General features: G+C 55.1%; 1 protein-coding gene across 1 annotated transcript in view; it reads left to right on the top strand.

Annotated features, from left to right (window-relative positions):
* Nucleotides 1-13,024, top strand: part of KIRREL3 (kin of IRRE like 3 (Drosophila)) — a 609,658-nt gene that overhangs the window by 564,527 nt on the left and 32,107 nt on the right. The window contains exons 6-7 of the mRNA XM_010829490.1: nucleotides 2,363-2,520; nucleotides 10,228-10,378. Of these exons, the coding sequence (XP_010827792.1) occupies nucleotides 2,363-2,520; nucleotides 10,228-10,378 (309 nt within the window). The remainder of the gene's footprint in view (nucleotides 1-2,362; nucleotides 2,521-10,227; nucleotides 10,379-13,024) is intronic.

Here is a 13,024-nt window from a genome sequence, read left to right as displayed (position 1 = left end):
CAGTGAGAACCGCTGTCTTGGGCCCAAGGCCGGTCAGTGCTGAGGAACGTTCGAGATCCCCTGGTGTACTTTCACATTAGATGGCTGAGGAAACAAAACCGGACAGGGGCTGCCTCGCCACTTCAGCCTCTGATTTAGGGCAATTTCCACAATCATGCCCCCTCGACTCAACCCCGGGGAGGCCTTGGAAACTGCACGGCCAGGTGTCGATGCTGTTACCAAAGCTCCGGGTGGTCGTTTCCAGTTTCCCTGGCCCTCAGCGAGCTCAGTCTGAGTACCTCCATCCTGGGCGGCTGGAGGGGAGGCAACAGAGAAGGGAAGCAGGAGGCCAGCCCTGCTGTAAGGGTGGCCCGAAGCACAGAGATAAAATCCTCTCACACACACTGTCACATCCACCCCCCATTTACCACAAGCCCTCATCCGCCTCCCTGTGGCTCTCTGGCCCCAGAGCATCACCAAGGCCTCCAGCACTAATGAGGGGGTCAGGGGGGCGTGAGGTGGGGGGCTGGCCTCATCGTTCAGCCCACACCCACCATCTGCTTGCACCCAGGCCCCCTGGGAGGCTGGGCAGGGTTGAATGAGGCCATCTTCCTCCCTGGGCCAGGATCACAGTAGAGGCCCGAGGCTGATGAAAGCAGCTTGGAAGCCCGAAGGGTTTTTTCCCCTCAGCAATAGAAACTTGAGAGTTGGCACCAGCCAGGCCATGGTTCTGAACCAGGCTTCCTGGAGGCCGGGAAGGGAGAGGCAGGGGCACTGGCTCAAGGCATGCATCTCAGGATACTTACCTGCCCCAGAGCCTCCTGGAAAGAAGGGGAAAGTGTTAGTTGCTCAGTCACGTCCGACCCTTTGCAACCCCATGGACTGTGCCACCAGGCTCCTCTGTCCATGGGATTGTCCAAGCAAGAATATTGGAGTAGGTTGCCATTTCCTTGTCCAGGGGATCTTCCCGACCCAGGGATCGAACCCAGTTCTCCTGCATTACGGGCAGATTCTTAACTGTCTGAGCCACCAGGAGTTTCTTTCTTTCTGTCTTTTTAAAGATTGATTTATTTATGGCTGTGCTGGGTCTTCGTTGCTAAGCACAGGCTTTCTCTAGTTGTGGCCTGCTGCCTAAGCCCAGAGGTGCAGAAGCTCACTTGGGGCCCGAGTGGGAGGATGGACTTCCTCTGGTGACTGGACAAAAAGGCCTTTTGCATGAAGACCTCAGCCCTCACCTGACGACCCCGTCATCCATTCACTGAGCAAACATACAGCTCAGCCCTCCTCAGGCCTCCAGAATTGACTGACCAGCCCCTCCCCAGGGACCCATCAGCTGGTCTCCAGGGAGCACCCTGCCCCTTCTGGTTTGTCCAGGGAGGAGAGGCAGGGCGCAGCAGGGGCCTGAGACCCTCGAGCATCCACAAGCACGAACCTCAGAAGAGGCTCTGTGACCTCAGGCCAGTCACTTAACTTCTCTGGGCCCCTTCTCCAAACAGTAGTCACCCATCAGTATCAGTGCCCACGCAGCGTCCCATGGTTGTCATGGGGGTCAGAGACATGACTGCACTTTAGCAAAGGTTTATGGAGCTTGCGCCAGGCACCGGGCCCTGAGCTGGGCTCCGTGGGAGGCGACACTCTCCTCCTGGCAGCCCCCATCTCTCAGCGGGGACTGTACTGCCATGAAATAGAGAGGAAGGACCAAGCAGGAGAGATTCATTCCAGCTCTGGGAGGAGGGAGTTGGAGCCGCTCTGGGAGAATCGGGTCCAAAGGCGATGCCCAGGGTTGCACAGCTCTCTGGAATGCTGTCTCAGCCTCGAAAGCTTGCCTGTCACCTGTCCCCTGCGAGGGAAGCGGCCAGCCTGGTGCTCCAAGTCTCAGGGGACCTGCTTCCAGCCCTGGCCCCCTCCACTCAATCACTGTGTGACCTTGAGCAAGTCACTTAATCCCGCTGAGCCTCGGTTTCCGGATCTGGGTAATTGGGATAATGATGTTTACCTCGCAAGACTGCGGTGAGGATTAAATCAGATGACAGATGTGACAGGGCTTTGTTTTCAAAGAGAGAAGTTAGAAAGAAGGATAGGATCCAGGCAGCAGTGGCACGCTCTCCGATCTGCAAATCGCAGCTAATGACGCCTGCCCTGTCCCCTCGCAGGCTGCCGCGCGGAATGAGATGATGACATGAGTGTCCTCTGCAAATAAACATGCGACGCCTGTGTCGGGATTACTGCTGTCGTCGCTGTTATTGTTATAGTACAAGAGGATTATACATTTTATTAAAGGATGATAATTACTGTTTGTCAGCGGCTCCATAAAATCCACTCAGCCTTGCCCGAGAGGAGGGGTGCCCTCAGCCTGACCTCTCCCCTCTCTCTCCCCCCACAGTGCCGCCCGACGACCCGGTGATCCTCGGGGGGCCTGTGATCAGCCTGCGGGCTGGGGACCCCCTCAACCTCACCTGCCATGCAGACAACGCCAAGCCTGCTGCCTCCATCATCTGGCTGAGGAAGGGAGAGGTGATCAACGGGGCCACCTACTCCAAGGTGAGGCGGGGTTGGGGGGATGTGGAGGAGGGGAGGAAGCGGGGCTGGGGGCAGGGCACAGCTTGCCCCATCTCTTTGCAGCTCTTGGCTCTGCCTGGATGACTTTGTATCGCCTTTGGCTCCTAGCTCTTTGTCTCTTTGTCTTTCTTTTTCTCTCTCTCTCTGTCACTTTTTCTCTAGAGTGCTCTGGCTCTATTTATCCGGTCTTTTCTGTCTCTCCTCCTCTTCCTCTCTTTCCTGGGGGAATTGCTGGGTGTGGTGACAACCCTAAGAATGGAGTATGGTCAGAGGAAGCAACTCAGGGACAGAGGTGGACAGAGCCGAGGGTTGCCAGATAAAATACAGGACGTACAGTTAAAAGTGAATCTCAGGTTTGTTGTTGAGTTGCTCAGTCGTGTTCGACTCTTTGCAACCCCATGGACTGCAGCACACCAGGCTTCCCTGTCCTTCACTATCTCCCTGAGTTTGCTCAAACTCGTGTCCATTAAGTCGATGATGCCACCCAACCATCTCATCCTGTCACCCCCTTCTCCTTCTGCCCTCAATCTTTCCCAGGCTCAGGGTCTTTTCCAACGAGTCGTATCTTCGCATCAGGTGGCCAAAGGATTGGAGCTTCAGCATCAGTCCTTCTAATGAATATTCAGGGTTGATTCCCTTTAGGATTGACTGGTTTGATCTCCTTGCAGTCCAAGGGAATCTCAAGAGTCTTTTCCAGTACCACAGTTCAAAAGCATCAATTCTAAACAACAAATAACTTTTCAGTGTAAGTATGTTCCAAATATTGCATGGGCCATACTTATACTAAAGATTATTCATTGTTTAACCAAAATTCAAATTTAACTGATGTCTGTATTCTCATTTGCTCAATCTGCCCACCTTCCCAGTGCTGCCAGCTGAAGCCGTTTAGGTGTTTCCTGTCCCAGGTACCTGGCTCAGGGGGCAAGGAGGGCTGCATGCAGCCCATAACCCCTTACCAGCCCTGCACCTGCTGTACCCACCTGCTGGGGTGTTTTTCTCTAGTTCACACAAGGTGCTGTGAGCTGAAGGGCTTCCCAGGTAGCGCTCACGGCAAAGAACGTGCCTGCCAAAGCAGGAGACGTAAGAGACACGGGTTGGATCCTTGAGTCAGGAAGATCCCCTGGAGGAGGGCACAGCAACCCACTCTAGTATTCTTGTCTGAAGAATCCCATGGACAGAGGACCCTGGTGGGCTACAGTCCACAGGATCGCACAGAGTCAGACATGACTAAGGTGACTTAGCACAGATGGAACCTAAACTGCCTCCATAAAGGCCCCATGTCCAAATATGCTCCAGCAAGGTTAGGGCTCCACCCTATGAAATCTAGGGGGACTATATATATATACATATACATTACAGACGGGGAAACGAAGGCAGAAAACTGACGTTACTACGACATGTGATAGAGCTCGGGTGTGAACCAGGTGTGTAGGACCCCAAGGCTCTACGATGACACTAACACTCTCACCCAGGAAATGTGCTGTGCAGATCCAGTGAGGGAAGGCAGTGATCCTAACAGCTTCCCTCTGCTCATTCATGACCATCCTTTGAGGCAGATGCCATTGCTCCCATCGTACAGATGGGGACCGTGAGGCACAGCAATATACATATATATATTTCAGGGGCCTGGCAGCTCTGACAAGCTATAGACCTGTGACTTGGGCTTACAGAGAAGGATGGATGACCCAGCAGCTCCCATGGACTCAGCCCTGGGAGCTGTCAGAGCCCAGCCCTCTGTGGCTCCCTCTCCCCCAGGACTGCAGGTGCCACTGACCTCAGCAATTGTGATGTCCCAAAGGCAGAGCAACCCCAGACTGTTGTGCAAGAGAAGAGGCTGGGGGCATGAGCAGCTGAGACAGAGACAGAGAGACAGGGAGAGAGAGAAGCCAAGAGGACATGCAGTTGCAACAGTCAAGTAGGAGTCACGGTCTACAGGAAAAACCCCACGGGGCCACCCTGACAGCCCTCGAGGCGGAAGCCTCAGCATCTGTCACATGGTACATGTTTAAGCCACTGAGCCTGGCAGCTGAGAAGCCGGCATCCAGGCTCCACCACCGTCTAGCTCTGTGGCCATGGGCAAGCTAGCTAACCTTGCTGTGCCTCAGGGTTCCCATCTGTACAATGGGACCAATGGCTCCTGCCTCAGAGGATGGTCATGAATGAGCAGAGGGAAGCATGGCTGTTAGGATCACTGCCTTCCCTCATTGGATCTGCTCGGCACATTTCCTGGGTGAGAGTGTTAGTGTCATCGTAGAGCAGGCCTTGGGGGTCCTACAAACCTGGTTCACACCTGAGCTCCACCACATGTCATGGTAACATCAGATCTCTGCCTCAATTTCCCCATCTGCAAAATGGGATGACGATAATAGGTATTATGACAATTGCTGCGAGACTTAAGAAGAATAATGCATTTGAACACCACAACAGAGCACAGCCCTGTTCGCTGCAACTAGAGAAAGCCCCATGCACAGCAATGAAGACCCAGCACAGCCAAAAATAAAAAAAGAGAATAGTGCATTGAAAGTAAGGGCTTTGTAAACATTCGCTAGCATCCTTGGCTCCTTCCTCCCAGAGCCCTGTTTCCCCAACCCTGCTCTCCCCCCACAGAGGTTGCTCAGAAGGCCAGGTTTTGTTTCGCTGCTCCACCATGTGACCTGCAGGGGAAGGGTGCTCCGCCAGCCCCCACCCCCCACCCAGCACAGGCTGGGGTGCCTCTCCCTGAATCCAGGGCGGCCAGAGCCCTCGTGGCCCAGGTGCCTGGGTGAGCGCTCGCGGCTCCCAGCGGGTTTCTGGCTGCAGAAGCATGGGAACTGATGAAAAGCCATCTCTCCAAGTCCTCTCTTCTTGGACACCCAGCCTCAGGCCGTCTTCACTGGGACTGGCACCAGAATGGAGGCCACATGGCGGTCATCTGGAAGGCAGACCCGGGGAGGCAGGACAGGCTGTGGAAGAGGAAGGAAGCCAGCTTGTGCTGAGACCAGAGGAAAACCTTCCCTGGGAGCCAGGTTCCTGCTCCATCTGCTGCTCCCCAGGAGCCGCAGCCAGGTGGAAGGAGGAGGCCTTAACCCTGAAACAGTGGACAGGGGGAGGGTCACTTGACCTTGGATGTCCACAGTCGTGTACATGTCTGCCTTGAAGCCCCTGACCTTCCAGCCCTGCACTTCTGCTACTTCCAACTTGAGACTGCTGCCTGCCCCAGGGGCGCCTATCCACCACCACCAGGAGGACCACAAGACTTATTAGAGCCCAAGCTACATACGAGTTCTCTGGCACAGCACCTCTCAGGGCCCTCCCTGCGGCTCAGCTCTGCACTCTGTCCCCACCGGTCCCCGTAACATCCCATCTGTTCATCTCAGGCACCTGGAGCCTCCACCCAGTGTCCAGCTGCCACTCATCCTGGCCTTTGTGAGGAGCATCCCTCCTGCCCCCAGGACACAAAACTAGGGGTCAGTCCGTGAGGACACAGGGTCTGGGGACGCAAAGCACGGCCCAAATCACCACCTTCTCTGACAGCCCTTAGTGATAACAGGCCCCAGGGATTCCCCAGGCAGCCTTAAAAGGGGAAGCAAAGAGAGATGATAAAAAAAGAAAAAGAAAAATTAAGGGACACAGCAGGTGGTGAGTGAGGTGAGTGAGGAAGGAGGAGAGGAGGCCTTGTTGCCAGGCAATCAGGCCCGCAAGCCCTTTCCAGGCTGTTTGCATATCAATGAACATCCCAGATTTAGCACCAAGCTGGGGGCACCCGCTAGGTACCCTCCAAATCTCCTTCCTCCCTCACCAGTGGTCACCGCTGGCCTTGGAGAGCTCGGCCTGGCTCTCCACTGCCCAGCTGAAGCCTTGCGGGCAGCGGCCCACACTGGACAGCCTTACACAGGGTGCAGTCTTCCTCCCTCAGAAAGCCCAAGGCTTCTCACCCGCCCCCCGCCACCGCCAACTACCACTGCTGATTGAATGCCAAGTGCCTGCCATTGACGGGGGTGCAGAGAAGGAAGCAGCGCGGGATAGGCAGGGTCCAGAAATGAGCCCTAAGCCACTGGGACAGTGGGGAAGGCTCTATGGATGCTAGTGGGTCAGTGGCCAGGGGACGCACACTCAGGAAGACCCCTGCCCTGGCGTGTTCACTCCTGAGCAGGTGAGGTATATACGCCCACTCCTGGTCCATATCTGTAGACACAGGTGGGACCCACAGGAGAGGCCATCAGGATCACACTTGTGCCCACCAAGCTGCAGGGAGCACTGCCCCAGGCCTTGGAGGTGGTGGCCCCAGAAATGAGTGACTCACCACTAATAACCCACTTACCCTCTGGCTGAGGGTGAGCTAATGACAGTTTCACAAGCAGGAGATGGGGGTGTTGGGGCCCTGTGTGTCCCCAGAGCAAGTTCAGGAGAGGGAAGCAGGAGGAGGGGCAGGAGGACAGGCAAAGAGGGGCTGTGACAAGAATCAGCAAATCAGAGAGTGTCTACCTGGCCTGGACCCGGGAGGTCCCAGGGCTTCATTTGCATGTGAGAATGGGGGAGGTTGACAAGTCAGGCATGAAGGAAAAGAAAATAGAAAGCAGAGGCAAGGAGATGCGGAAGTAACAAGGGAGGGAGGAAAAATCAGGGTGAGAAGACCCAGGCCCCTTCTTTGCCCCAAGCTCGGCTCCCTCCTACCATGAAGGCTTTATGGACCACCCCCCACCGGAGCTAGGAGGGGCCCTCCCCTGGGGAGCGGGCGCTGTGCCCTCCCCTGGTTTAATAAACACATCTCCCCATCTCTAATTAGGTGGAACAAACAACTTGAGCCAGAATTTTTATTTCCCAGAAAAGCACACGCCCGGACACAGTAAATATGTCATTAATCATCCTTCCGGGCGAGGAGCACCCTGGGTGCAGGGAGCGGGCAGCAGTCAGGGGCCTAATTAGGAACTCGGGCCCTTGACTCCCCTCCTACTGGCACCCAGATGGCCCTGCTCCCCAGCACCCCATAAGCAGATCAATCCGAGGGTACCCCGGCAGACTGAAATTTATGTAAATTTCCCTGTTAGCACAACGGAAAGTAAAGAAAAGAAAAGCGGGAAAGAACAAAAGCATCTTCCTCCCCACCTCTCCTACCCCAACCCCGAGGTCTTATTTTCATCCAGCAAATTGTGCTTATTATCGCTTGGCTATTTATAGACGCGTGAGGTCTGCTGAAGAGCCAGGAGCCCGCCGGTTACTATGGTGCAGTGGAGAGGTTCCGGCTGGGCCGGTTGACGCCTCGCCCACTCTGACCCCACCCCTGGGGCCAGCCTCCAGATTAGCACCCCGGCCCTGAGGCTGAGCTCCAGACGCTCAGCCCTCGGGCTTCTGGGACTGACCGTGACACCCTCCTCCAGCCTCTCTCCCAGATCCCTCTGCAGCAGGGCTGAGACCACCACCCCACGTCCCAGGAAGGAAGATGGATGAGAGCAGGCCTGGGCCCCAGCGGTTTCCTCGAGCAAAGGAGAAAAGTCGCGGGACTGCTGCCCTGTCCTGTGGTGTCTCCACATCTGAGTCTGGCTTTGTCTACAGCGGGATGCTGTATCCTAGATGGAGGCTCCGAGCCTGTTCTAGTGCAGGCCACGGAACTGAGGACCCAGAGTCGGGGTCCAGCTGCCTGTGGTAGTCAGTGCTTAGTCGCTCAGTCATGTCCGACTCTTTGTCACCCCGTGGACTATAGCCCACCAGCCTCCTCTGTCCATGGGATTCTCCAGGCAAGAATACTAGAGTGGGTTGCCATGCCCTCCACCGGAGGATCTTCCCAACCCAGGGATGAGGTCTCCCGCATTGCAGACAGATTCTTTACCATCTGAGCCACCAGGGAAGCCCAAGAATACTGGAGTGGGTAGCCTATCCCTTCTCCAGAAGATCTTATCAAACCAGGGTCTCCTGCATTGCAGGCAGATTCTTTACCAGCTGAGCCACTAGGGAAGCCCTCAGCTGCCTACATGTCTCTACTAAAGGGAGGCTACTTAATCCACTAACTGTTGCCGTCTCAAAGAGGGGATCACACCACCCTGCTGGCTTACAGGTCCCCAGGAAGCTGCAGTGGGGAGGTCGTGGCTCAGAGCTCACCATTTTCCTATGCAAATCCCTGCCCTGCCCAGCAAGTTCCTGACTCACTCCAAACTCAGTTTTCTCTCCAGTTATTTGGGAGACAAGGCTCCCTTCCTTCCAGGGTCCTGCAAGGATCAGAGACGATGTTGTGGTTATTTTCAGGGAGGTTTTGAGGAAATAGAGTCTATCCATCTCTTCCTCAGCTCCAATAATGCGGAAAATAAGATCAAGTTCCTTCCTGGAGTGTACTGAGCAAGTCCAGCCCCCACCCCAAACCAAAATGGCCCTCCTGCCCACTGCACCTCCCCAGTGGGCACCCACCTTTGTGGGCCACCAGGGAGTCAAGGGTGCAGGGTACCAAACTGATGGGGCAGTAGCTGGATGCGGTCTCAGCTGGGGGAGTGGGTACCTGCAATGAAGGAGAACAGCTGCCATGAGGAATCAGCACGTGGTCAAGAGGAAGACAGGGGACCTTTAGGCCTGCGTTAGTCTCTAGGGCTGCTGTAACCAAGTACTACAACTTGGTTCTTCAGACAACCAAAATCTATTGGCTCACCCTTGTAAAGGCAAAAATGCTGAAGTCAAGGCGTGGGCAGAGTTGTGCTTCTTCCAAAGGCCCCAGGGAGAATCTTCTAGCCTCTTCTAGTTCCTAGGGGCTCCTGGCTTTACTGAGCTTGTGGCAGCATCATTCCAGTTTCTGCCTCCTCCTTCCTACAGCCTCCTTCCTTGTGTCTCCTTGTCTTTTCTTCTTTTTTACAAGGACACCCATCATTGGATTTAAAGCCCACGCTACATCCAGGGTGATCTTGTCTCAAGATCCTTAACTAATGACTAATTACTTAACTAAATTGTGAAGGCCCTGTTTCCAAATAATTTCACATTCTGAGGTTCAGGGTGGACATGAATTTGGGTGGTTGCTCTTCAATACACTCCAGGATCCTGTTACTTACATCGCCACCACCAACTCAAAGTGAGTTTAATCAAGTTCCATAGCCTCTCTTGATCACACCTGTTTTCTCAACTGCTAAATGAAAGACGATGGCACCTGTCATGTCTGTGGCTTAGTCTGAGCTCCAATGAGGTCTGGTAGTGAAATGATTGAAAAGTTGAGAGAGTTTATACAGGTAAAGTAATGAAATGGTCAGTGTGCGCTGATTCTTCACGCGTCTCCACCCTAGCCCTGCCTTTACCCCCACTCCCCAAGCTGTGCACCCTTCTGCAGCCAGCATCATTCCCAGGGCCACAGCACCTGACTGTTATCCCCATCTCAGCACTCCCTACAGACACAGAGACACCCTCAGACCAGAGATAGAATAGTTACAAGTTCATTTCTACATAGCACCGGCAGCCTGGTTTCCACTGGGCCCAAGCTGGTTTCTTTTGTGTCTGGGTGGGCAAGTCACTTTCCAGTTCCTTTTTCTTCCTGAAGCCTGGCGCTCAGCCAGGCCAGGGAGCCAAGGGTGACCTGTGGCTCTGCATGGAGATGGGTGCCCCCGGGTGTCCTGAGCTGACCTACCTCTATCCACAGAGCTCCTTTCTCCTCTCCGAGGCTGGCGCGTGTCCTGCCCCACATGCCCAGCTGTCCCAGTGATGAGTGACCTGGGGCCTTCTTTCTCCCCACCCGACCCATAGACCCTTCTCCGAGATGGCAAGCGTGAGAGCATTGTGAGCACCCTCTTCATTTCCCCCGGCGATGTGGAGAACGGGCAGAGCATCGTATGCCGAGCCACCAACAAAGCCATCCCCGGAGGGAAGGAGACCTCAGTCACCATCGACATCCAGCGTGAGTACTGACCTGGCTGGGGGCAGGGACCACCCGGCACTCCTGCCCGGAGCACAGGTGGGTGGAAGTAGCCAGGCCGGGGCCAGACCCCTGCAGGACGGCTGGAGGCAGGACCTGGATCCGCCAATCCTAGGGGCTAGAGGGTTTGTCTGGCACCCAAGGACCGTTTTGTCCTTCTTACCGTCACAGGTGAGGGTGACAATCCCCTTATAAACATCACTGGGGGTTCCCTGGCAGTCCAGTGGTTAAGACTCCACTTCCACTACAGGAGGCACAGGTTCGATCCTTGGTTTTGCATTCACCTTCTTCACCAGCTATTAAAACCCCTCCACCTCCATCCACACCAAGCAGAGGGCTCTTCCATTCCCCATCCAATGAGAGCCAGGATCTCCAGGGCTCTGGACCAAGAACCAGGGTCATGGGAGGGAGGCTCTCGCTTTAAAGGTTGTGTAAGTCCAAGGTCACCCTGGGAGGAGTGTCTCCCTCCCCTGCCCCAGTCTAGGCCCCACTGTCCACACCCACCTGCTTCTTACCTGTAGCAGATATGGCATCAAGCTGCAGGCCCAAGTATGGAAAGAAAGCAAGATGTTGGGGGGATGGGGTAGTCTACAGCCCAGAAAGGCTCTACCACCCATGAGCTGTGTGGGCCTGAGCTGGTCATGTCATCCTGGGGACGCTGGTTCCTAGTCTCATTTGACTGAGTGACATCCAAGGTCTCTTCTTGCCCTGGGATTGACCATGAATCAGAGGTCTCTCCAGACACAAGCCAAATCTGGGAGGAATGAGGGAGAGAGCCATAGACATCCAAGCCTCCTGTACCAGGCTGCCTGTCGTGGCCACTGTGCAGCCCCTCTGTCCTCTCCCCCCACCCCCACCCAGCTGGTCAGGAGGCCTGTGCCAGCCACAGAACCCCCACAGAAGAAACCACCGGGTCGGCGCTTGGGGCCTGGCAGGAGAGCCTTGGGGGGAGGTATGTTTCTGCATCACAAAGCAGAACCTCTGTCAACAAGAAAGTCATCATCATGACAACAGCCCACCGACTATTAAAACACGTTCCCCTGAACACGCGCTAATACCATGATGGATTTACCAGGGCGCACAGACAACAGTCTGCCCCGGAGGAGGGTGCCGGCCTTGCCAGGTCTCTGGGCCTCGCTGACTTTCTTTCCAGGGACATCTCAGCCGCCCCAAGAGAGAAGCAGCAAGAATGAGGTCAAAGTGAAGCCGAGAATCCAGGTGCCCAGTTTCCTAGATGGGCCCCGTCCGAGGCAGTCCGGAGTCGTGGTTAAAGCCACAGCATCCTTCCTGGTTGGAATTCTGGCTCTGCCACTTACTGAGTGATGCTGGGCTGGTTATTTCACCTCTCTGTGCCTCGGTTTCCTCATCTGTATGTGGAGGTGCTTGGCTCGTACATACACTGGCTGGAAGGATTCAGTTAAAGCATTCAGGCAGCGACCCCAGCGCAGCACCCAGCACTTGTCATGGGGGTGCAGCTGCCCCTCCCCGGTGCCCCCAGACCCCACAGGGAGGGGAGGTCTGCATCCATTCCTCCCCCCTCCGCAAGGTGTCTACACACGCCTGCTGAGCAAAAGAGCAGGCTCTCTCTGCCCGCTCCCTCCTGCGCTCCACCCTCCCACCCCCACGCATCCCTTTGTTCATTCAATAAGCGTCCAGCTGTTTACTGTGGACACCACAGGCTGGATCAGAGCTGCCTTTGCAAACCTGCTCATTTTCTCAGTCAACCAAGAAGTATCCAAACTCAGCAAAAACACATTTGTTGTTTGTTTCCCTTGGTCTTTAGATGTTACCCAACGGAAGACAAAGCCCCCAGATTGAGTAATGGGAGAGAAAGCTAACACCCCCAAAGTCTCGCTGCATCTGGACTCTGCATCCAGCTGCCAAGCTTCAAATGGATGTGCTATAAAATCACTGAGTCATGGAGTTTCTCTCCTTTCTCATCCCTTCCTGGATGTAATACTTCCCCTGAATGTGCGTGCGCGTGCACACACACACACATACACGCATGCGGAGGCAGGCTGCTGATGGAAACTCTAACAGACTCTCAGCTGTAACATCTGTTCAGTGCGATCTCAGTTCCGCCAGCTACATCAAAGCTGCCCCCCTGCAAGTTATGCAACCGACATCACAAATGGGATTAAAATCATGTTTAATAGTCGGATATGACATAAACTATTTATACCTTCGGAGCCTGGTGGACTTCTGAAAATTCATATCCTGCACATGCAGAGGAGAAGTGTGGAGAGAGGGGTGTGGGCACCTCTGGGCCTGGGGTGGAGGCTCAGATGAGACTGGCCAGTGTGGAAGGTTCCCGGGGTGTGGGGAGAGCCTGTTTTCCTGGGTACCGAGGATGCTGCAAAGAGATGGGGAAGCTTCAGGAGACAGGTGCCCACAGGATAACTGAGAAGGGCAGCTCGGTGGTAGAGGAGGGGAGCAGGGGAGGGGAGCAGACAACCGGAAGTGTCCTCCAGCAGGCGTGTGTTTCATCTCTCTGTCCTTGGAAGTCTCACCACTTTATAAAGGACAGCCAGGTGGGGACAGGCCTCCTGGAGCTGCCCTGCACGTTCTGTGACTGGTTTCTAGAGGCTGTTGAACTAGCCTTGAAAACTGGTGGTTCTCAGCTGGGTG

Source organism: Bison bison, unplaced genomic scaffold, assembly GCF_000754665.1.
Source record: "Bison bison bison isolate TAMUID 2011002044 unplaced genomic scaffold, Bison_UMD1.0 scf7180017864506, whole genome shotgun sequence".
Lineage (NCBI taxonomy): Eukaryota > Metazoa > Chordata > Mammalia > Artiodactyla > Bovidae > Bison > Bison bison.
The sequence above is the reverse complement of the archived record's forward strand: the minus strand, read 5'-3'. Positions and strand labels throughout refer to the sequence as shown.